The sequence below is a fragment of the Oncorhynchus keta genome, chromosome 26, assembly GCF_023373465.1.
Source record: "Oncorhynchus keta strain PuntledgeMale-10-30-2019 chromosome 26, Oket_V2, whole genome shotgun sequence".
NCBI classification, from domain to species: Eukaryota; Metazoa; Chordata; class Actinopteri; order Salmoniformes; family Salmonidae; genus Oncorhynchus; species Oncorhynchus keta.
Window position 1 is genome coordinate 24178032 of NC_068446.1, and position 25774 is coordinate 24203805.

General features: G+C 41.8%; 1 protein-coding gene across 1 annotated transcript in view; it reads left to right on the top strand.

Annotated features, from left to right (window-relative positions):
* Positions 1-307: 307 nt before the first annotated feature.
* The window catches only part of LOC118359127 (oxysterol-binding protein-related protein 9-like), a 37234-nt gene continuing 11767 nt past the window's right edge, over positions 308-25774 (top strand). Inside the window, exons 1-7 of the mRNA XM_052480428.1 lie at positions 308-470; positions 9827-9877; positions 11718-11796; positions 17891-17967; positions 24589-24684; positions 24830-24874; positions 25658-25687. Of these exons, the coding sequence (XP_052336388.1) occupies positions 360-470; positions 9827-9877; positions 11718-11796; positions 17891-17967; positions 24589-24684; positions 24830-24874; positions 25658-25687 (489 nt within the window). The 5' untranslated portion in view covers positions 308-359. The remainder of the gene's footprint in view (positions 471-9826; positions 9878-11717; positions 11797-17890; positions 17968-24588; positions 24685-24829; positions 24875-25657; positions 25688-25774) is intronic.

Here is a 25774-nt window from a genome sequence, read left to right on the forward strand (position 1 = left end):
AAATTTTCCAGCAACTGTATTATGACATCTTGTTTCTTCAAGCATGCTACCCCATATACTTAATGCTAGGGGCCCACGAGGCCATGCACATACTCATTATATGGTACTTACTAAATAGAATGAGAGCTATGCCATTTTGAACATGTCCAATGTAACCTGGCATAATGGCCCAAAAGAATAGATAGGCCTATAGTGTCATAACCATGTGCACCTATGGAACAACAAATGGGAAAGCAAAAGTGTAACTTCAAATGTTTGACAATCTGTCAGCTGTTAAGGATGCTGTCAAATCTTGCCATCCCGTGACGTATTTTTTCTCCATACTGACTCCTCCCCTAGAATCTTGGCCAATTGTAAAGATGGCGTCCATCATGGAGGGACCGCTGAGCAAATGGACTAACGTCATGAAAGGTTGGCAGTATCGCTGGTTTGTTTTGGACTACAATGCGGGTTTACTGTCATACTACACGGTGCGTATTTTATTGTACTTAATAATGAATAAGCCGATAACCTCCCGGGTCCGGTATTATTATTTGCTAAAGCCTGTCAAAACCGAGTAGGGACAGCGGCCTCCCTGTTGGTGCTTTCACGACAACTGGGACCTCGGGGGGGGTCAAATCATGACGTCCGTGATCTTCAGGTCGGAACTATAGAAAGATGCCCGAGTTTTCGACTTGGAATTCCGAGTTAGATGACTGTTCAAAACCATTTTTCTCATTCGGAACTCGTTTTTTCCAGAGGTTCCAGTTGTCTAGAACGCACTGAATTCGGAGTTTTCCGAGTTCCCAGTTGTTTTGAACGCGTGATGTGTGCCGGGAGTTGGGAATCTCTCAGCTGTCAGAAAAGGGCGGGGGACTTTGCGGACATATCCGTTATTGACCAATCCTATCCATGCTGGAGGAGAAACTAGCAAATGAAATGCCAGCATTTTCTATACTTCCTGGAATGATGCGGCTGTGTTCTTTCCTCGTTGTTTCTCTTCAAAATGTTCTATCTCGGTAGCTGTCTTTTTCATGTTCTGCTGTCAGTTAGCGCTGTAGATTTTTTTCGAGACATTTAAAGCAACGTAGCAGGAACAATTATAACCATGTCAGCAAAGGAAGGAGACAAGGTTATCTAGCTAACAAACGTTAGTCAGTTCATTGAGTTAACGTTAACTAGCTAGTCAAGTGAACGCAATTTTTTCCCTGCTTAGTCTGCCTGCGTAACAAGAATGTATAGTAGACTTCACCGTTTTGGTTTGCTGTCACCAGAGGAAAATAGTTCATGTTTACAGACATCGAATCACATTGTATTGGTCGCATACACACATTTTACTGATATTATTGCAGATGCAGTGAAATGCGTGTTTTTAGCTCCCAACAGTGCAGTAATACTGAAAAATAGAAAACAATACACAAATCCCCAAAATCAATAAATAAATATCAAGAGTAAACAATTGCATATGTTATATATGATATATGTTATATCAGTCAAAGTTTGGACACACCTACTAATTCCAGAGTTTTTCTTTATTTTTACTATTTTCTACATTGTAGAATAAAAAACTATGAAATAACATATGGAATCATGTAGTAACCAAAAAAGTGTTAAACAAATCTAAATATATTTGAGATTCTTCAAAGTAGCCACCCTTCGCCTTGATGACAGCTTTGCATACTCTTGGCATTCTCTCAACCAGCTTCATGAGGTAGTCACCAGGAATTAATTTCAATTAACAGGTGTGCCTTGTTTATTTGTGTAATTTATTTCCTTCTTAAAGCATTTGAGCCAATCAGTTGTGTTGTGACAAGGTAGGGGGGTATACAGAAGATAGCCCTATTTGGTAAAAGACCAAGTCCATATTATGGCACGAACAGGTCAAATAAGCAAAGAGAAATGACAGTCCATCATTGCTTTAAGACATGAAGGTCAGTAATCTGGAAAATTTCAAGTGCAGTTACAAAAACAATCAAGCACTATGATGAAACTGGACCGCCACAGGAATGGAAGACCCAGAGGATACGTTCATTATCGTTACCAGTTTCAGAAATTGCAGCCCAAATAAATGCTTCAGAGTACAAGTAACCGACACATTTCAACATCAACTGTTCAGAGGAGACATGGTCAAATTGCTGCAAAGAAACCACTACTAAAGGACACCAATAAGAAGAGACTTGCTTGGACCAAGAAACACGAGCAATGGACATTAGACCTATGGAATTCTGTCCTTTGGTCTGATGAGTCCAAATTGAAAGATTTTTAGTGTATGCCTTATTCAAATCATGTACAATCAATTGAATTTAGCACAGGTGGACTCCAATAAAGATCAAATCAATTAACATGTTTTGGGGCTGTTGCTGGGCAACACAGACTTTCAACTCCCTCCAAAGATTTTCTATGGGGTTGAGATCTGGAGACTGGCTAGGCCACTCCAGGACCTTGAAATGCTTCTTACGAAGCCACTCCTTCGTTGCCCGGGCGGTGTGTTTGGGATCATTGTCATGCTGAAAGACCCAGCCACGTTTCATCTTCAATGCCCTTGCTGATGGTAGGCTTTGTTACTTTGGTCCCAACTCTCTGCAGGTCATTCACTAGGTCCCCCCGTGTGGTTCTGAGATTTTTGCTCACCGTTCACCTTGTGATAATTTTGATCAAATAAATTCATAAAAAATCCTACAGTGTGATTTTCTGGATTTCTTTTTTTCATTTTGTCTGTCAGTTGAAGTGAACTTATGATGAAAATGAAAAACCACACTCCGAGGGCCCCCACCTCCTCCCAGTATGCCGTTTCGTCGTTGTTGGTAATCAAGCTTACCACTGTGGTGTTGTCTGCAAACTTGATGATTGAGTTGGAGGCGTGCATAGCCACGCAGTCACTCCCTGTGCATGGCCACGCACAGGGAGTACAGGAGAGGGCTGAGAACGCACCCTTGTGGGGCCCCAGTGTTGAGGATCAGTGGTGTGGAGATGTTGTTTCCTACCCTCCCCACCTGGGGGCGGCCCGTCATGAAGTCCAGGACCCAGTTGCACAGGGCGTGGTCGACCCAGAGCTTAATGACGAGTATGGAGGGTACTATGGTGTTAAATGCTGAGCTGTAGTCGATGAACAGCATTCTTACATAGGTATTCCTCTTGTCCAGATCGGTTAGGGCATTGTGATTGCGTCGTCTGTGGACCTATTGGGGCGGTAAGCAAATTGGAGTGGGTCAAGTGTGTCAGGTAGGGTGGAGGTGATATGATCCTTGACTAGTCTCTCAAAGCACTTAATGATGACAGAGGTGAGGACTACGTGGCGGTAGTCATTTGGCTCTGTTAACTTAGCTTTCTTGGGAACTGGAACAATGGTGGCCCGTTGTGTCTTCGTGAGACGCAGAGTAGGTAAACGGATTATCTTCAAACGTGTGGTTCCCACCGTGAAGCATGGAGGAGGTGTGGGGGTGCTTTGCTGATGACTCTGTCTGTGATTTATTTAGAATTCAAGGCACATTTAACCAGCATGTCTTCCACAGCATTCTGCAGTGAAACGCCGTCCCTTCTGGTTTGGGCTTAGTGGGACTATCATTTGTTTTTCAACAGGACAATGACCCAACTCACCTCCAGGCTGCGTAAGGGCCATTTGACCAAGAAGAAGAGTGATGGAGTGCTGCATCAGATGTCCTGGCCTCCACAATCACCCGACCTCAACCTAATTGAGAAGGTTTGGGAGGAGTTGGACCGCAGAGTGAAGGAAAAGCAGCCAACAAGTGCTCAGGAAACAAGTGCTCAGGAACTCCTTCAAGACTGTTGGAAAAGCATTCCAGGTGAAGCTGGTTGAGAGAATGCCAAGAGTGTGCAAAGCTGTCATCGAGGCAAAGGGTGGCTACTTTGAAGAATCTCAAAGATAAAATATATTTTGATTTGTTTAACACTTTTTTTGGTTACTATATGATTCCTTATGTGTTATTTCATAGTGATGTCTTCACTATTATTCTACAATGTGGAAAATAGTAAAAATGAAGATAACGCTTTGTCCAAACATTTGACTGGTACAGTATATAGACAGTATATATGGATAGAAAAGTGTGTACAGCAGTAGTTATACAGTATGTGGGTAAAACGGTATGTAAACATTTATTAAAGTGACCAGTGTTGAATGGTTAGCAGTCTCTAAAGTGCAGAGTAAAGTCCCGGGTGGTAGTCGGCTAGTAACATTGCCACCCCTCTTCTTGTTGTTTTTTTTTAGCTACCTTGTATCATTGATTGCACCCTTCATAAAGCTACATAGCCCGTCGAAGTTGGCGCTATTATTTATTTTTCCTTGGTGACAACCTAAAGCCATTTTGTTCTACTATTTTCAACAGCCTGACCCTGCCACTTTGATGGGTAAACCTAAGGGATGGGACAGGAGAAATGTCACCACTGTCAAATTAATAGAGGACCCATACCAGAGGCGCGTTGGTTGGAAATTGTGGGCAGGTGATTATTCGCGCTGTGAGTTTCTTGCTGATGGTGGTCTCCCGCCTATCTATGTCACAATGGAACACCAGACTATCGCTCCTCAACGTCTGTAGACTATGATTCATGCTTTAGGCATTATAACTAAGTCAAGAATCTTTGGTCATACACACTCAATGGCCAGTTTGTTATGTAAGCTACCCTGTTCACAAAAATGGTTAGCTCCTACAGACAGCAAGTCACATGGCCATGTCTTGCTACAGTGGGGCAAAAAAGTATTTAGTCAGCCACCAATTGTGCAAGTTCTCCCACTTATAAAGATGAGAGGCCTGTAATTTTCATCATATGTACACTTCAACTATGACAGACAAAATGAGAAAAAAAATCCAGAAGATCACATTGTAGGATTTTTAATGAATTTATTTGCAAATTATGGTGGAAAATGAGTATTTGGTCACCTACAAACAAGCAAGATTTCTGGCTCTCACAGACCTGTAACTTCTTCTTTAAGAGGCTTTTCTGTTCTCCACTCATTACCTGTATTAATGGCACCTGTTTGAACTTGTTATCAGTATAAAATACACCTGTCCACAACCTCAAACAGTCACACTCCAAACTCCACTATGACCAAGACCAAAGAGCTGTCAAAGAACACCAGAAACCAAACCGTAGACCTGCACCAGGCTGGGAAGACTGAATCTGCAATAGGTAAGCAGCTTGGTTTGAAGAAATCAACTGTGGGAGCAATTATTAGGAAATGGAAGACATACAACACAATTGATAATCTCCCTCGATCTGGGGCTCCACGCAAGATCTCACCCCGTGGGGTCAAAATGATCACAAGAACGGTGAGCAAAAATCCCAGAATCACACGGGGGGGGACCTAGTGAATGACCTGCAGAGAGCTGGGACCAAAGTAACAAAGCCTACCTACCATCAGTAACACACTACGCCGCCAGGGACTCAAATCCTGCAGTGCCAGACGTGTCCCTCTGCTTAAGCCAGTACATGTCCAGGCCCGTCTGAAGTTTGATAGAGAGCATTTGGATGATCCAGAAGAAGATTGGGAGAATGTCATTTGGTCAGATGAAACCAAAATATCACTTTTTGGTAAAAACTCAACTCATCGTGTTTGGAGGACAAAGAATGCTGAGTTGCACCCAAAGAACACCATACCTACTGTGACGCATGGGGGTGGAAACATCATGCTTTGGGGCTGTTTTTCTGCAAAGGAACCAGGACGACTGATCCGTGTAAAGGAAAGAATGAATGGGGCCATGTATCGTGAGATTTTGAGTGAAAACCTCCTTCCATCAGCAAGGGCATTGAAGATGAAACGTGGCTGGGTCTTTCAGCATGACAATGATCCCAAACACACCGCCTGGCCAACGAAGGAGTGGCTTCGTAAGAAACATTTCAAGGTCCTGGAGTGGGCAATCCAGTCTCCAGATCTCAACCCCATAGAAAATCTTTGGAGGAAGTTGAATGTCCGTGTTGCCCAGCAACAGCCCCAAAACATCACTGCTCTAGAGGAGATCTGCATGGAGGAATGGGCCAAAATACCAGCAACAGTGTGTGAACCTTGTGAAGACTTACAGAAAACGTTTGACCTCTGGCATTGCCAACAAAGGGTATATAACAAAGTATTGAGAAACTTTTGTTATTGACCAAATACTTATTTTCCACCATAATTTGCAAATAAATTCATTAAAAATCCTACAATGTGATTTTCTGGGGTTTTGTTTCTCATTTTGTTTGTCATAGTTGAAGTGTACCCATGATGAAAATTACAGGCCTCATCTTTTTAAGTGGGAGAACTTGCACAATTGGTGGCTGACTAAATACTTTTTTTGCCCCACTGTATATAAAGCAGGCATCGAGGCATTCAGTTACTGCACGATTAAACAGTAGAATGAGCAAAACGAGTTACCTAAGTGACTTTGAACGTGGTACCGTCGTTGGTGCCAGGCGCGCCAGTTGCAGTATCTCAGAAATGGCTGGCCTCCTGGGCTTTTCAGGCACGACATTGTCTAGGGTTCACCAAGAATGCTGCAACAAACAAAAAGCATCCAGTCAGCAGCAGTGCTGTGGGCGAAAACAGCTTGTTGATGAAAGAAGGAGAATGGCAAGAATCGTGCACGCTAATAGGTGGATTACAAACAGGAACATAACAGCGCAGTACAATGCACAACTCGTCAGTCCTTGTTACAGATGGGCTATTGCAGCAGAGGTCCACACCGCTTTCCACTCCTATAAGCTAAAAACAAGAAGAAGCGGCTCCAGTGGGCACGCAATCACCAGCATTGGACAATTGAAGAGTGGAAAAATGTTGCCTGGTCCGGCGAATCCTGGTTCCTGTTGCATCATGCTGATTGATGGCAGTCAGGATTTGGAGTAAGCAGCATGAGTCCATTGCCCCATCCTGCCTTGTGTCAACGGTACAGGCTGGTGGAGTAATGTTGTGGAGAATGTTTTCCTGGCAAGTTAGGTCCCTTGATACTAATTTAAGCAATGTTTCCATGCCCCAAAGATGAATGCAGGCTGTTCTTTAAGAAAAGGGGGGTCCAACCCAGTACTAGATGGGTGTAGCTAATAAACTGGCCACTGGGTGTGTGTATACGACCATTGAACAGAAGGAAAATCATGAAAATAATATGCTCCACTGTGTCACAATAAACTATCTCACAGGTAGCCACAAATATGCCCCTTTTACTGTCATTCACAAAGACGGGAAGGTTTCACGATACAGATAAATCCAGTATCCCAATCTCATGCAAGTCTAACTACAGGTAACTGATAAAATAAAGGAAACACCAACATTGCGTCTTAAAGGTTGAGTAAGTAAGAATTTTGTCCACAAATGTACCCACATTTCTATTAGGCCTATATGTAAATAGTTTATAATTAGTCAATGCCATAATGTAGTTATTTTGTTCAATACTTCTCCCTATTAGTTGAAATATGTTTTTTTTTCAAAGCTATATTTAGCTGTTGCGCTTGCTGTTCTGTTGCAACAGATTCTCAAATCGTGGGGATTTGTCGCGCTATACAGACGATGTAGGTGTTGCTAGGCAACCCCCTGACTTGCCGGGGCAGCCTGCGCCCTCTGTGGCAAAAGCCAGTGTGAGAAACGGGCTAACAAAGGTTTGTGCTTTGAAACCAAATAAATACTGCACTCTGACCTACAAAACGTATTTGCTAGGTTCTTGATCGTGTTGTTAGACAAAGCAAGGAAAGAGAACTTCAAAACATGATGTAGTTTTATCTGAATTTGCAGCCGTTGTTGGTAAATAATGAATCTGCTAGCTTCTGATGTGACTGGGCCACAACATGCCACCAGAACAGCTTCAATGCGCCTTGGTTTAGATTCTACAAATGGCTGAAACTATTGGAGGGATGCGACACCATTCTTCCACGATAAATTCCATAATTTGGTAATAGACTACTACCGCACGGCAAGCGGTACCGACGCACCAAGACTGGAACCAACAGGACTCAGAACAGCTTCTACCTCCAAGCCATAAGACTGCTAAATAGTTATACAGGGAAGCTTTTGGTTAACTATTTAACTACCTGCATTGACCCTTTTTGCTCTAACTCTTTTGACTGATCACATACGCTGCTGGTACCCAATGTATATACCCACGTTATCTTTATTTTTTATTTATTTTACCTTTATTTAACTAGGCAAGTCAGTTAAGAACAAATTCATATTTTCAATCACGGCCTAGGAACAGTGGGTTAACTGCCTGTTCAGGGGCAGAACGACAGTTCATTGTGTTTATTTTTCGTGTTATTTTCTATTAATCAAATCAAATTTATTTATATAGCCCTTCGTACATCAGCTGATATCTCAAAGTGCTGTACAGAAACCCAGCCTAAAACCCCAAACAGCAAACAATGCAGGTTTTTTCTTTCTTTTTTTCTTTCTGCATTGTTGGGGAAGGGCAGTAAGTAAGCGTTTCACTGTTAGGCTAAACCTGTTGTTTATGTAGCATGGGACATACAATTTGATTTCGATTTTTGTTGATGGTGGTGGAAAACGTTGTCTCAGGCGCCGCTCCAGAATCTCCCATAAGTGTTTAATTGGGTTGAGATCTGGTGACTGAGGGGCATACACACACACCCTATAAACCCCATGTGCTCCTTTGAGACCCCTCTTTCAAAGTCACTGAAATCTCTTCTAGCCATGGTTGACTAAATAAGGGGCAACTGGCCATTTTTATGAACTGAAAAGAAATGTAAACGCAACATGCAACAATTTCAAAGACTTTCCTGAGTTACAGTAAAATCTATAAAATGCAATTGTGTTTGTTGCCCATAGTTTATGCCTGCCCATACCATAACACCCGTGGTGTCAGTGGGGTTATCAGCAAACTGCTCGCCCACATAACGGTGGTGAGGCCGGTTGGACGTATTTCCAAGTTCTCTAAAATGACGTTGGAGTCTGCTTATGGTAGGAAATTAACGTTCAATTCTCTTTCGGACATTCCTGCAGTCAGCATGCCAATTGCACACTCCCTCAACTTGAGACATCTGTGGCAGTGTTGTGTGACAACTGCACATTTTAGTGGCATTTTATTGTCCCCAGCACAAGGTGCACCTGTGTAATGATCGTGCTGCTTAAACAGCTTCTTGATATGCCACACCTGTCAGGTGGATGGATTGTCTTGGCAAAGGAGAAATGCACACTTATAGGGATGTTAACACGTGTGTGTGTGCACACAGAATTTGAGAGAAATAAGCTTTCTGTGCGTATAGAACATTTCTGGGATCTTTTATTTTAGTTCATGAAACATGGGACCACACTTTACATGTTGTATTTATATTTTTGTTCAGTGTACATGACCCTAAGCATGATGGGATGTTTTAATTTCTTAACTCAGGAACCACAATTGTGTGGAAGCACCAGCTTGCAATATATTTTATCCTTCATAATGAAGTGTTTTCTTTATTTTGGGAGTCTGTATCTGCTGGTACTTAACCAATTCAATGTGACCCGACACTGAACAACAGTAGTAGGGGTACTTTTGGTTACAGTGTATGTAATTTATAGCCGGAGTGCCAGTCTTTGTGCTATCATGTCAACTCATCAATCATTGTTATACCAAACATTTGGCTTGACAATGGACTTGGCAAGAGCACAAACAGATCTGGTACCAGTCTCAAACTGCGTCTGTGTCATACTTGCAGATGAGATGCTATACTAGAGCACTCACAACTCTGTCTTGCAGGGATTTTTACCGGAGAATCTTAGCTTGCTATCTACATGTATGATGTTCCAGGAACTTTTCACTGGTGAACTTGATAATGAGTAAACTTGGAGTGGAAATGTGTGTGGACTGAGTTTGCCGGGGGGTGTGTGTGTGTGTGTGTGATTGAAACCTATTTTGTTCTTGTTCATTTTCAGTCCAAGGACAAGATGATGCGTGGCTCCAGAAGAGGATGTGTGCGTCTCCGGGTAAGGATCTGGTTTGGGTTGTTGATCATGCTCATTAGCCTATGTGCTAAGAGGGACAATTTGCACCTTCTGAACAAGTAGATATTTTCCTATCTAGCCTAATACTGTTCTGTTGTAGTTCTTTGGCTATACAATACAAGGCTATTTAATATCAGCACTTTCCAGAAGTTTGTGAAAATATTGCCACTAGATGGCAGCATTTGATTTATTACTTATACCTGCAATAGACACAAACAAAATAGGATTTTTTGTTTCCTAAAATGGATCCTTGCTGGCCCATTGACTTGCCCTTTGTTTTTTCTATCCTCAAGGAACTAACTATACATAATTTAGTAGCAAAGCATTCAGAGATCTACTTTGAACTTCAGCTCAAACAGAGGTTTTACTTTTTAAACAAATAGTTTTACATATTGGAATGTCTTGGGGGAAACAACCTGTTTGGTATATTTTTTTGAATCAAGACTAGATGAAGTAGGATTTGAATTCTTTATTCTAATACTTTTATGAGTAGAGGTGAGAATTGGGCAAACATACCATCTTGAATTCAGTACCCACAATTGAAAAACGCATACGTTTTGAATAGCCCATTTTTAGGGTAAGAGTACAACGTGTGAGTATCGTCATCTGCGTAGTTGTCTTTGTTTTTTATTTTGTACTTGAGTTTTGGCAATAATTTGTGAAGGACAACTGACTGTCAGAATTGGTTTATTTTTGCCAAGAGACAATGTTCACATTTCAGATTTATGCAAAAATACCTTTCATAGACATCACACACTCTGCTGCAATCCACAGCTTTGAGAAAACAACAGTTGGCTAGATTCTCAAGCTTGTGAAATTGATACCCCTCTTTCTTGTTGGTTGGTCAGATGATCAATAATGGAATTGTGAAAACAATATTTCTCATGACTTTCATCTGTTTTGTGCTGATTTTGAAGGTATATGAGCATTCGCATGTTAGTGTTGTCAGGTAAAGCGAACATATCTTACTCTGAGCAGCATTTTCCTAGATTCATATATGTGTACAAAGTCTGACTTTACGTAGAGTTGTGTGTGTTGTAATGTTTGGGCGTTTAGCCAATCTCTACTATTAAAAAGTGTCTAGCATAAAATTATTGACTTGCAGGCATAGCCTGATTGAATATGGAATTGTGCTATACATTGATTGATTACTAGCGTAGTTGAGTATATTTCCTCCTAGCACAAGCTTTAGACAGTTGGGACAGTACAGTGGATTTACTTATGACGTTATGGAATTTTCTTCTTGTCCTCAGAAACACACAAGGGCTAAACGCACACCACATGTATAAACACCTAGGTTACATTATTTCTAGCCTAATTACACTCATGGCTAGTTGAACGTGCGTTCCTCATTTTGTACCAGTCCCTTTGTCTGTGTGAAGCCAGCTGCCAGGGCATTGTCTTTTAATGAGTCATCATATACTGTAGTGGTTCTCTGTGATAATGGACGACTACACCTCACCCTCGGTACATGGAATGTCTTAATGCATCTTTATGGGTAATTATATCAGAAATGTTTTACTTAAAGAAAAGATAAGCATATGCCTTTTTTTCCCCCAAGGTTGGTTTTGACAAGCAAGTAGGTTTGAGATATACTGTTGCTGGGTGCCATGCCACAAACAGTTCTGAAGAGATTTTCTTTCCTTCTATGCAGCTGGTCCCCAATGTCTGTCTGTTCGATACCTGTTCCTGCATCTCTCCCTCCACCCAGGCACCCCCTCCTCTTTCCCTCATTCTCCCATGCCTCGGTGGGTTTTTGATAGTGAGCAAGAGAGGGGGATGGTGACGTCTCACTGCCTCCTCATCCTTTTTGGTTTCCCAGGGAGCTGTAATAGGAATCGATGACGAGGACGACAGCACATTCACCATCACTGTGGACCAGAAGACTTTCCATTTTCAAGGTGAGTCTCTTGTTTTTTTTTTCTCCTCCCCTCTCCCTCACCTCCCACTCTGCTGACTCCCATGTTGTTTGGAGTAAATCTGTCAATGCTGCATACGGCCGTCTGTTCGCGTGTAGGCTCTCTTTGTAGCTTGTTTTTTTTTTCTCTCTCTCTCTCTCTCTCTCTCTCTCTCTCTCATACGCTCTTTCCTGCCTTTTTTAAAAGGAGGATTATTATATCGGTGCGTCAACACAAGCAGACACGCACATCTAGGCATTTGAGTGGCTCGTCGTCTCTGTGGAACCTTCCTCTTTCATCAGCAGCATCTGGCAGCTTTGCAAAGTAGAAGTGAAATGGGTAGGGGCTAAAGCAAGATTTATTCCACACCAAGATTCTTCTGAAATGGAAAGAAGCGAAGGAGGCTCTTTTTTTTAGGAAGATTACTTGCATTTTCTACCGCCTCTGGGAATAAAACGAATACTGCTGAGCTAAAAGCCGAGCTATCTGCACTGCCGCTCCCCACCCTGAACACCGCCACTTCACAGAGACAGGACTGGCCCCTCTCCCAGACACCCCTCACCCCACCCCTTTTCCCCGGACAGCAGCTACACCGTCCGTCCACCAAGCGGACCTCTCTCCTCCAGGTCTCTAACCTCCTCCACCTTGTCACAACACCATCCTCACGCCCCCCCTCCACCCACCCACAGCCACCACTACCGCCACCAGCACGTTATCCATGGTGGGCCCACCTCCACCTCCTCCATGCCATCTCCCATTGCTATGTTCCGAAACTGTATGCTGTGGTTCTACAAAAGGAAGGGTAAGGAGATGTATGCATGCTGGCCTCGGTTAGCAGGTCGAAGGGCATGATTCAGTGAAGCAGCGGTAGTAGCCGTTTCCTAACTATTTGTGTTGGTGGTTTTGTAGCATACTGTTTTCTTTGATATACTGTTATTTCTATAGCGGTTGTTTAACGTGGAAGATGTTTCAAGAACTTTTAGAAAATATGTTTAAAAGGCTTGATGGTTTAAAGAAACAGTATTATGGAAGATTGTTTCTTAGAGGTGCATTGTCAGGTCACCTGTTTATTAAGACTGTCGGCTGAGGTCATAATTCTATAATATTGTTATGTCTGATTCAATTTGAAATTCATATGTCAAGTTGTTTGAGTTTTAATTCCTATTTCTATTGTCATAACTCAGCCAGTTTTAATTTTGTCTTTTGGTCTACTATTATGCGTATCTCCAAATGTCATCTGAGTTCACCCTTTAAAAAATGCATCCTTGAAAGACTTTTGGATTCCTAGCTCTGGGGAGTGAAATAAGGATGCTCCTCCAGATGATGCCTCCAAGTTGAAAAGCTATTCTATGATTACGTGGAAAAGATGGGAACTTCACGGCCATTTCACAACTCATCTGTCACCCAAGCCTATGGGAATTATTTTCTATCACAAGGACATACTCATTTCCACTTGAAAAGGACACAAAGGATATATGCGCTACTCCTCCAGATGTTTCCTGTTGGAGATGCGTTACTTGGGATCCAGCTGATGTTACACATGTTTGTTCTGGTGTGGTGCTGCGGCAGGCAGGCGGGCTGTGTCAGAAGAGGAAGAGGACTGGAGCGGAGCATGGGTGAGGTATGGGGCGGCCACAGATGACGGCTGCAGAGAGAGAGGCTCTGTATTTCTATTTCGAGGATCATCCATAATTCATCAGGCTCTTTTTCTGGCGGAGCATCAGATCCCTTCAACTCCCACTTTACACAGCACACCCCCTGTGTGCTAAAGAGCTCTTTACCCGGCCCCCATACAGACAAAAATGTTTAGCCTGGGAAACTGCTGAATGCAATGGCCAAGCCCATGACGAGCAGGTTGCCTGTTGTAGAGAGGAGGTCTAGTGGTTCTGCGCAGTATATGGATTATAGCACTGTGTACATGCAAAGTGATGTATGACCAGGTATTGAGCTTATCTTGGGGGATAGCTGACCTGTATGTGACCTGGGGGGATGACTCCAGTAAATGTGTGTTAGAAAGGGTCTGTGACTAGAATGGAGCTGTGATACCTCAGCACAGTGACCGCACAGAGCAGTCTGCTTCAGTATAGTCTGTAGCTAGGAAATAACATTTACTCTGTTTTCTCCCTAAAAAGAACATGCCGTCATTAGCACACACAGAGATTTACTCCAAACCACTCTCTCTATCATCATACTACTTTATGGTGTTTACCAAAAACTGCTGTGCATCATACCATCTACATTCCATTCATTCAGCCAAATAGGGGAGGCAGAAGAAGAGGTGAACAATATATGATTCACATCCTTTGAAGGAAGGCAGCAGAGCAGTTTTGATTGGTGTGTCTTAGGAATGTGATAATGCGTAACCAGAGAGGAAATGGAATCATCTGCTTGTTAGGCACTAGCAGTGTGTCTGTCAGACTGCTGTCACCTTGCTGAAGACTCTCCGGTCTCTCCACCGCCCCCTGCCTCTTTATCTCTCTGGGCCTGGCTGTCAGTAATAAGCCGTGCTCTGGAGAATGCCCTCTTTGTGCACTAATGGCCCAGAAGTTAATAATAATACACTTTGCTTTCATCCAGAGGAGCCACCTACCTTCTGGGGGAGAGGGGAAGCATTAGGTCCTAATTGGGTTGTGAGTGCGTGCCCTGTCATGGCCTGTTTGGGCTCTGTGTTGAACTCTGGGGGACTGCACAAGTTTATGACTTGCCTAGACTTCAAGCCACCACTGCTATTCATATAAAACAGTCACACCAAGAGTTCATATTATATAAATGAAGAAAATTGGAACCACTAGACGTGCTGTACAGAACTATTTGTTTTATTGGTCTCCAAGTTCTGTAAGTGTTCAATATCTTCTACTGTTGTAAATTTTCTGTTGCTATCACTTCATCAGCAATGTCTGTAGCCTATATCATGCTCAAGACTGACCCCAGTAATGATGGTTGGTGTTATGACAGACTTCGCGATTCCCTCTGCTGGCTAGGAGTGGCCATGTTTGTCATGCACAGTAAATGTCACACAGGGATGGTACAGTGTTTGCTTGCAAGTCACAGATGGGTGTAGAACTGACCAAACAGTGCACCCTCACTGTCACACAAAAGGCTTTAGGTAGAAGGGAGATTCTTCATTAGCTCTTTACATGCCATGCAACCAGGTAGAAAGTAGTGCTCTTTCAATCTAATAATCAAGCAAGCATCTTTGTTTTCCCTCTTCTTTTTTTTGTTGGACACTGATGTGACACCAACATACAGTATTTCACACAATTTTTCTTACAATACAGGATGTTTGTTTTGCGCCATTCTCACGGCAGATTGACCCTATTGCTATTATAGGGTAGACACGCATCTATAGAAAGGTTTTGTAAAGCAAAGTGCGCCTCAATTAAATTAGCACAGACATTGAGGTGAGAGGGTGTTGAGGCAACGGGGTGAGGGCCTGGCATGAGCCCTGGCTGCTTCTAATGTCTTTAAAAGCATTGGGCTTTCATCCTGAGCTCCTATCCATCAATCATCTGGGTACACTGTATTTTACATCTCTATTAAACTTCCCCAGGCCACCAGTCACCTGTGACGAAATACTGGATTGCCCATTATGATTGTTGTTTTTGTCCTTTAAAAAAAAAAATCGTATTTCATGTTTTCGCAATGCTGTTTGCTTAATTGCGATCAGAAAACAAACAATTCTCAAATGTTTATGTTGATAACGTTTTTGTTTATAAAATGCAGCAAACATTTATGAAAATGTGTCAATGTTCCCTTTCAGATTTTGGACTGTTTAACTTTAAATCGATAGGCATATTTAGATGGATTAACCCACAGACCCATAACGTCTCCCTCAAGCTCTTGTTCAATTCCCAAAGCCATCAATCAGAATAATAGGATGACTCAGAAAAATGTATGAAAACATTAGTAGCCTCAACTAGTCTAAAGAAGGCCAGTTTTATTGCTTCTTTAATCAGAACAACCGTTTTCATCTGTGCTGACATAATTGCAAAAGGGTCTAATGATCAGTTAGTCTTTTTAAAATGAGAAACTTGGATTAGCTAACACAACATGCCGTTGGAACGCCTATTCCTATTTGTGACGCTCAACGTGCTGCAAGTTCTGCCTCTCAAATCTTCTCATTGGTTTTTAGGAACATATACCTACCTACATGGGAGATTGAAAAATGAACTGATGTCCACACTCCAGTCAGTTGTACTAATGCACCGTGAAGTTGGTTGCCAACCGCCATATAAAGTCCAAAGAAGCCTGAAGGAAGAGAGATGACGAGAAACAAATTCGGTTTACCGTTTTATCTGTGGATTAATTGGAGGAGTAGAGGGCCTTGTGCATTTCAGGTCAAATAACAACCCAATGTTTATATCCCAGAACAAATTAGCTATCTAAATTGCTATAAATGTTTCATGTTTTTCGACCTGTCCCCAAATAAATACAGTTGGTTCAGAGTTTGTTTTGATATTTCAACCTGTGTGTCCTGATCTCGTCTGGTGTGGGGGGAGAAAATCAACTTGCGTGCGGTCTGGTCCGCATGTGAGGCGGCATTGGCCCGCACTCTTATGCCTCATGTCCAGCTGCATCAAACTTTTTGCGTTCTGGGGGAAGTCAATACAATTGGTGCATTGAGGTGTGTACCGCATGCTTTCAATATTTTCAGCTGGTGTGTTGCTTTACTGTGCTGTGGTACGAAGGAAAGTACACACACAGACTCCAACTGGCTAGGTTTTTTTGAAGAGTAAAATAATCCACTTGTTAAATAATTTATTTTTTTTAAACTAGGTTTAACTAGACAAGTCAGTTAAGAACAAATTCTTATTTACAATGACTGCCTACTAGGGAACAGTGGGTTAACTGCCTTGTTCAGGGGCAGAACGACAGGTGTCAGTGCGGGGATTTGATCTAACAACCTTTCGGTTACTGGCCCAATGCTTTAAACACTAGGCTACCTGCCGCCCCCAAACTAGTTTTAACAAGTGGATTACTTTTGCTCTTCACTCGCAGTTGCTTAGTAGCCCAGGCCTACTTCTGACCAGAAGCCTGTGACTTCATTGACTTGTCTGATAATCAATCAATCAATCAATGTGATTTTGTTTCACTGAATCTCTGTCTGTGTAGGCTATTTGGGTAATTGGTTTCTGGCTGGGCAAATAAGTGGAGGTGGCATAGCTAATCGTCGTTTACTCATCTATCACCGATCAGAAACGTTAACCATGCAATAATGTAGCCTAAATGAAGTGTAGGACTATTATGTTGCCCCATCACGTATAGCGTACTCCAAAAATCCAGAGGTTGTGAAATATGAACACCAGACCTGTATTTCAAATAGGATGGGTATTATTATGAAAGTCCACTCAATCGAATGCCTGCTCCCTAACGAAGTGGAGAGAGGGTCAAAAGGAGTTAAACGTGGATGGGCTTGGGCTATGTTTCAAAATATCACTGTAATGGGGGTAGGTGTGTCTTGTCGGTTTTAATGAACAAAATAATGAACTATTGATTTCATTCATTTGGACGTAACATAAATAAACTCAAAATATGCCATTCAATTGTTTTTGAAGTTATGTTTAATTAGTCTTATGTTTATTAGGACCTGCCTAAACAAATGAATAATGGATTTATTTTGATGGTGTATATTCAATGGTTAATTAAAATTGACGCCCAACCACATCTGCACACCACTACTACCACTCGTCACCAGCAAGGCGTATGCAGACAAGAATGTGGTAAAAATGCAAAAATACTGAGTATAGAGGTTCCATGGACTCTGGGCTCGTAAGTGTAAATATTAGAGGCTTTATTTGCTCTGTTTATTTGCTATGAGGGTGCAGCCGTGCCTGGCAACAGGCTGTGTGTGTCGTCAGGAGACCTGCCTTCCTACTCTCTTGCCCAGCGACGCACCAGAAGGGTTGCAAGAACCCCCCCCCCAGCAACTGCATGGCACAGCACAATGAGCACATAGCTAACTAGTTGGGCAAGATGAGCACAGATGAGGTGCTCTAGTCCTTGTTGTAGCTACTAGGTTATGCACTCCGTTGCTGTTGTGATAATTCCCATCTGTACTATGGCTGATCTGGTGTGTTTTGTGCGCTTTCCCTCTCAGCTCGAGATGCAGACGAACGGGAGAAGTGGATCCATGCCTTAGAGGGGACTATTCTCCGCCACACCCTTCAACTGCGGGTAAGTCACTCACTCACTGATCTGTTCAGACTAGCTTCACACTAGTGATACTGGCTGTACTAGTGCCTTGCCCCTGAGTTCAGCCTGAGAGGAAAGAGATTTTGCTCAACAAATTTACATGGGAATAACTTTGGCTGTTGTTGTGCATAGTTTTTCATTTTTATTCTGTGTGTGTGTGTGTGTGTGTGTGTGTGTTTTAACCTTCAAAGAAAGACCATAATGTAGTATTTCTTAAATTGCTTTTTTGATTACTTAAGACCGCAGGAAATGATAGAGGAACTGTTGAGAACATTAGGCAATAGCAGTTCATGTTTATCCTTTTGAAGTGTATTTGTGGAGGTCTTTTGGATGCAGGAAGTTGGTATACAGAATTAATATAATGTCTCTGTCAGCCTCATCCAAGCTAGTAGCACTGGGACACTGCTGACAGACTCAGACATCTGGTCTAGAGGTCGACCGATTTAATCTGAATGGCCGATTTAATTAGGGCCGATTTCAAGTTTTCATAACAATCGGAAATCAGTATTTTGGGGCGCCGATATATTTTTTTTTATACCTATTTATTTAACTAGGCAAGTCAGTTAAGAACACATTCTTATTTTCAATGACGGCCTAGGAATGGTGTGTTAACTGCCTTGTTCAGGGGCAGAACGACAGATTTTCACCTTGTCAGCTCGGGGGTTCAATCTTGCAACCTTACAGTTAACTAGTCCAACGCAATAACGACCTGCCTCTCTCTCTCGTTGCACTCCACAAGGAGACTGCCTGTTACACGAATGCAGTAAGCCAAGGTAAGTTTCTAGCTAGCATTAAACTTATCTTATAAAAAACAATCAATCATAATCACTAGTTAACTACACATGGTTGATGATATTACTAGACATTATCTAGTGTGTCCTGCGTTGCATAAAATCTGACTGAGCATACAAGTATCTAAGTATGTGACTGAGCGGTGGTAGGCAGAAGCAGGCGCGTAAACATTCATTCACATTCGCACGAAAGTGCTGTTTGCCATGACTTCAAGCCTATCAACTCCCAAGATTAAGCTGATGTAACCGGTGTGAAATGGCTAGCTAGTTAGCGCGCGCTAATAGTGTTTCAAAAGTCACTCGCTCTGAGCCTTCTAGTAGTTGTTTCCCTTTCTCTGCATGGGTAACGCCGCTTCGATGGTGGCTGTTGTCGTGTTGCTGGTTCGAGCCCAGGGAGGAGCGAGGAGAGGGACGGAAGCTATACTGTTACACTGGCAATACTAAAGTGCCTATTAGAACATCCGATAGTCGAGGTCCTCCCGGGTGGCGCAGTGGTTAAGGGCGCTGTACTGCTGCGCCAGCTGTGCCACCAGAAACTCTGGGGTCGCGCCCAGGCTCTGTCGTAACCGGCCGCGACCGGGAGGTCCGTGGGGCGACGCACAATTGGCCTAGCGTCGTCCGGGTTAGGGAGGGTTTGGCCGGCAGGGATATATATCCTTGTCTCACCAGCGACTCCTGTGGTGGGCCGGGCAAAGTGCACGCTAACCAAGTTTGCAAGGTGTTTCCTCTGACTCATTGGTGCGGCTGGCTTCCAGGTTGGATGCTGGCTGTGTTAAGAAGCAGTGTGGCTTGGTTGGGTTGTGTATCGGAGGATGCATGACTTTCAACCTTCGTCTCTCGAGCCGTACGGGAGTTGTAGCGATGAGACAAGATAGTAGCTACTAACAATTGGATACCACGAAATTGGGGAGAAAAAGGGGTAAAAATGTAAATAAAAAAATTAAATAAAAAAGAACATCCAAGGTTAATGAAATACAAATGGTCTATCAAACTATTATTTTAATCTATTCACAGTAATCATATTATATTGTGTACTCATTGATTCTGGAAAATTAATGCTCAGTTTGTGGTGTGCGGTATTGCGTTACGTTGTGCCGCTAGCAGCATTTTAGCCAAAGACTAATACTGGCTGTCTAGTCTGTTTTATAAATGTACAATTAGTCATATTAGTCCTATAATTCCTATAATAACTACAACCTAAAACTTCTTACCTGGGAATATTGAAGATTGTTTAAAGGAACCACACCATATGTTCTGAGCAAGAAACTGAAACGTTAGCTTTCTTATATGGCACATATTGCACTTTTACTTTCTTCTCCAACACTTTGTTTTTGCATTATTTAAACCAAATTGATCATGTTTCATTATTTATTCGAGGCTAAATTGATTTTATTGATGTATTATATTAAGTTAAATAAGTGTTCATTTAGTATTGTTGTAATTGTCATTATTACAAATACATTTAAAAAATTTGCCCGATTGAATCTGTATCGGCTTTTTTGGTCCTCCAATAATCTGTATCGGTATTGGCGTTGGCGTTGAAAAATCATAATCGGTCGACCTCTATTCTGGTCCTCATCAGAGAGCGGGTTAAGGAGTCATCTGAGAATAGAAGGAATTAGTGCGCTCTCTTTTTGATCCCGTCTCCTTCGCTCCTTCTGTGCGGTGTGCACTGCCACTGTGCACCTTCCCATTTACACACACACACCAGGCACCTGCCACTCACAACAACAAAGATGAGAGGTCACATCTTCCTCTCTGACAAGCCGTTCTCTATTTTTGCAAATGAGGTTTGGTCCAACAGAATCAGTCATGGACACCTAAACATATTGAGACATTATTTTACATGTAATAGAAGAGAAGTTAACCTTGTCTCAACTCCTCAAATAGCGCACAGAGCAGACTACTAAAACAGAGATATCAAGGAACAGTGAGTACGTTTACATGTTCACTAATAATTCTATGTTAAACTGATTATGGCAGGAGGCAGAGTTATTCTGATTATCTTAATCAGCCCAAGGTCATCATCAAAGTAAGCAACGGCCGATTAAAACACCTGGTTTTCTCAACAATCTTTTGAGTTATTAGGGCATGTAAACATTTGCTAGCACAAGCAGCGCAAGCTTCCTTCTTTTGCATGAGTGAAGTGAGTTCAGGAAAATCTTAACCATTTCTAATATGAATACTTTTTCACATATAAACTGTATGTCCAAACTTTTAATCAAATAGGTTTCACAAAAATAACATGGTCGCTGTGGTTTAACTTTTATTTTGATTTTCTGCATTTATCAGTCCCATCAGGTAGCCAGATTTCAGATGTCTCCATGTAACAGGATTTTTAAGGAAATCGGTCTTCTTGCAAGGCATGTAACCGTTGAAATCAAACTATTATTTTAATCTATTCACAGTAATCATATATATATTGATTCTGGAAAATTAATGTACCGCTAGCAGCATTTTAGCCAAAGACTGGCTGTCTAGTCTGTTTTATAAATGTACAATAAGCATAAAACACTATGTAAGGAATAGGCAACTCGTTCTCATTCTGAGAAATAAGGTAGATCCCTTGATTTCATCATCTGAACAAAGTGGACAGGTTAGCACGCTGTTCAAACAGTTGGAGACGGACAGAAGGGTGTGTTCATAACAATTCATCTGTTCTACCTTGTTAGCTAGCAAATAGATCCAAGTTGGCTAAACTTTAAATATAAAGATTAGCTGGCTACTCACTAGCACATAGGCCGGTGTGTGAGAGATTGTTTATGAGATCTGTATTCATTTTCTATAATACCTGCTACAAGAAGTTCGTCATTATTAGTGAATGTGCATTATGCATAGTTCTGATTAAATTTGTAACAAGAAGGCATTTTCATAGGCCACCCTGAATGTATTAGATTATTGCTGACTGTTTTAAATGCAGTGTATTTGACCTTTAATTGTACAACAAAGCTTATTTGGAGAAAACATTGAAAAAATTTAGATTGGATTTTTAGGCCATTATCTCCCAGCCCAAAAGCATGTCTGTCCCTGTGTGGTTAGGTGCACCAGGAGCGTAGTTGGGCTATTGGTTGGTGATGGGCAAGCCATGAAGAGAGTGCTGTGTATTAGTCGCTCTATGAACTGCCAATTTCCAGCTATTAATTTAGTCTGTGCTTTTTGATTGGCTCATAAATATACTTTCTCTCACCTCCCTTCATTCTACCCTCAAGTTGTTTATTTATGTTCTGTTCCGCTTTCCTTTTCTAACCCACTCCTCTCGTCCCCGCCCCCTGTGTAAAAAAAAAATAGTAATACAAAAAACTTTGCTGACTGACTGGGTGACATAATTTGACCTGGAACCAATCAGAGCCCTGCTTACTCTCAGCCAGACATCTGCCTTCAGCTTTATCCAACCAGGGCAGCTGTTGTTGCTTGTCACATAGGCTTGTGCTCCCTTTCGATTTTTTTTTTGTAAGAACGTCTGTACTTCCTGTAAGAGAGAGAAGGATCCTGGATGAACTTTTCCTGTGTATGCTGCTGCTCAGCTGATGTAGAACATACCAGACAGGTTTGGTGTGGTTTCTGCTGACAGTCAGGAAGTGTGGAGAGCACAAGAACAGCCGTGTGTTTGAGTAGCGGAGGAGAGGGGGGCTTTGGGGTCAGCGTTGGCCTGTGCAGTCTGACGAGGCATGTCCCTCACAGCTCGGCGTCCTGTGAGTACCACATTGGGGGGAAACAGTTGGTGGCTGTGCGATGATGCAGTCCTTAACTGGGGCATGCTGTGTGGAAAGCAAAATGGGTGGGTTTCCAGTGTCGGGTGGGTTTCCAGTGTCGGGTGGGTTTCCAGTGTCGGGTGGGTGTGGGCAGGTATTGTCTGGTTAGAGGAAGCCACAGATTTAGTGAACATGGCAAAGCTGCAGTCTCTAGCCTACATGACTGTCCTCTGGGTTTATAAGATGCTCTTGTCAAGCAGAAAGATCCCCTCCATCATTGTAATATGAACTTGTGTAGACATAACAGAAATAACGAGCAAGAGGGATTCTCTTTTTTCCCTGGTTTGTTTGTAGTGCCAAAGGCTTTGTCCCTTGTGATTGAGGTCATTGTCATTGATAGTATTTTATCGAACCTAAAGTACAACGGACCCACTCAAGTGTTTGATATATAAATACTGTATGGTAAAGTTCCCTGGTTGAGAATTAGTTTCTAGGTCTTTTTCAGGAAGTTGCTGCGCATTTCATTTCTGTATTTTGGCCTTGTTGTGTTCCAGAAAAAATGGGGGACATGTTAAAAGTAACTGCATAAAGTTACTATGAAACCAAGGTAAATAAGGGGAAGCAGGTAGCCTAGTGGTTAGAGCGTTGGGCCAGTAAGCTGACAAGGTAAAAATCTGTCCTTCTGCCCCTGAACAAGGCAGTTACTTACTTACTGACTTTATTGTCCCCATGGGGACATTTTGTTGCAGTGTCATGTACACATTTAAAGTGCCATTTAAATAAAAAACAAAATTCACAATACAACTTTCATAACAGTTACATACCAATAAAACATTTTTAAATAATAAAATAAAAAGAATAAAGACAAGCCTGCTGGCCTTACCGAGTCGATAGGAACATTAGCCTGAGCTATTTAGGAGGGATATCACACCTGGCACAAATGATTGTCTAGTTCTGTTTTTCCTGCTGAGGGGTGTCCTATACCTGCGCCCAGAGGGGAGTATTTTAAAGTCCGGGTACAGGGGGTCGCTTGGGTCTAAAATGATTTTGTGAGCCTTGTGGAGTGCCCTGACCTTAAAGATCTCATCCAGGCCTGTCTGTTTGACTCCATGTACCTTGCTTGCTGTGGTGATCCTTCTCAGCATATTTCTCTGGCTGACAGTGGCATTGCCAAACCAACAAACAATACAAAAAGTTAATAATATCAATGAAGGATTTGTAAAAACAGAGTCAGTATAGTACAGTCTACATTAAAAGATCCCAGCTTTTTGAGAAAGTACAGTCTCTGTTGACTTTTTGTAGATCTGGTCTGTAACATTTACTCCACTGAAGCTTATTGTCCAAGAGGACACCCAGGTATTTGTATTTCTCTACAATCTCTATATTCTGACCTCTGATAGATGTTGCAGAGGTATGTGTTGTACACTTCCTGAAGTCTAACCCACTGTTCCCCGGTAGCCCGTCATTGTAAATAAGAATATGTTCTTAACTGACTTGCCTAGTTAAATATATATATATATTTTTTTATTTATAATTTTTTTAAAGTAATTTTTCTCAGTTCCACACTATGATCAGTTAGTGCCTTTTTGCTTGGTAGGGCAGGTCAGTCGGGCATCTGGTCAGTCGGGCATCTGGTCACCTGTTCAGCAAATAATTACTACCACCTAATGGATATTATGCAAGGAAATGATCTCTGTCAGTCTGTGGTTAATGATGGGAACCTAAGGGCTTGGAAGGTGATTGACACTCGGCCAGACTCCCCAACCTCCTCCTGCACATACTCAAACCCATACTCCGAGTCATGTAGATACATTTACAACTTAATTCCATTTGCCATGGGTTTCTTGATGCAATTAGTTGAACTATTTCTATCACTCCACTTACAGTACAATGCTGGAAGCTTCTCCCAAACTGTTGCTGTTTTTGTGCTGCTACAACCTGCTTTTTCAAAGCCCCACTTGGGAATTTAAGTACTTTTTTTTAATCCGCCTACAAGCTTTCAAAGTATACGCAATGGCAGAGTAAAATTCTTAGTCCAAAATAGGTTACCAGATGGGAGCAGAAAACTGTCATAAAGTTAGACTAAGAATGTTCTGCTGTTTTTTTATTTTCTATTTTAGGAGGCAGAGACAGGATTTGTTCCAAGTGTCCAAGACTTCGATAAGAAACTTGCAGAGGCTGACGCATACCTACAAATTCTAATTGATCAGTTAAAGGTGAGGCTTCTCCACATTTGGGTGACTATGTATGACCGTGACTCTAATAAAACCTTGTGATCTATGAATGTTTTTTAAAAATTTGGCTCCTGATTTGCATGTATCCTCTTCAGCTCAGATTGATTGCATCTCCACTCTCTTCCAGCTCTTCGATGAGAAAATCAAAGATGGCAATGAAGAGTCATGCAGAGTGAGTGACGTCTCTGTTTCGTCTCTTGTCAAACAGAACGATGCCTGATAATTAATGACACAAAGATAATATTTTTATAACACTTTATTTTAAGGGTCTGTAATAAACCATTTATAAGGAATGTATAAATTGTGTTCACCATTGAAGCATTACTCTCACATTAATCAACCATTTACTAATCATTAGTGCAATCTTTTTTCAGTCCCTAATCTAAATTGTGTGCTATTTATACTTTCTAAATGTTTTGAGTGACCAGTGTAATTTCTCACAAGAAGATGGGCATGCCATTTACCTGGTAAAAGAATAAGCACACAACTGAGCATGTTTCAGAAAATGTATATAAAATACATGTGAATAACTAGTTTTCTAACATTTACAAATGTGGGAGTAATGAGTTAAAAAATGGTGAGCAAACAGGTTGTAAATGCCTTAGCTGTGATTCACTTCCTTATTGAGATCCTGAGTTTTGTTTTTGGTCAGTTTGTAAACATTTAAACTCTGTAGCTTATTTTATATGGTGAGGACAATGACCTATTATGTAGTGATTAATATAGAACACAGCTATAGATGGAATGTCATCATTGCTCGTCCAGTCTAATTCCATGGTTGTGGAAGAGTTTGAACAAAGCTGATTTCCGTGTTGGTTTCACTTTGCCGATCTTTCTCAATCCATGATTTACCTAACTTTCAGTCATGATTTCCAAGTCTCGTCAGGTGGTGAAACAGCCATTTGTAAATGTGTTTCTCCCCCTTTTTTTTAAATCTTTTTTTTTTGTTGTTTAGAAAATTGAACATTTGAAGGAAACCACATGTGTAAGTAAAACCCCATTTGTAAATGTCCTTATTTTCAGAATCATCTCCTGTTGGAGGTTGAGAGCGGTGTTTTATTGTCTGATGTTT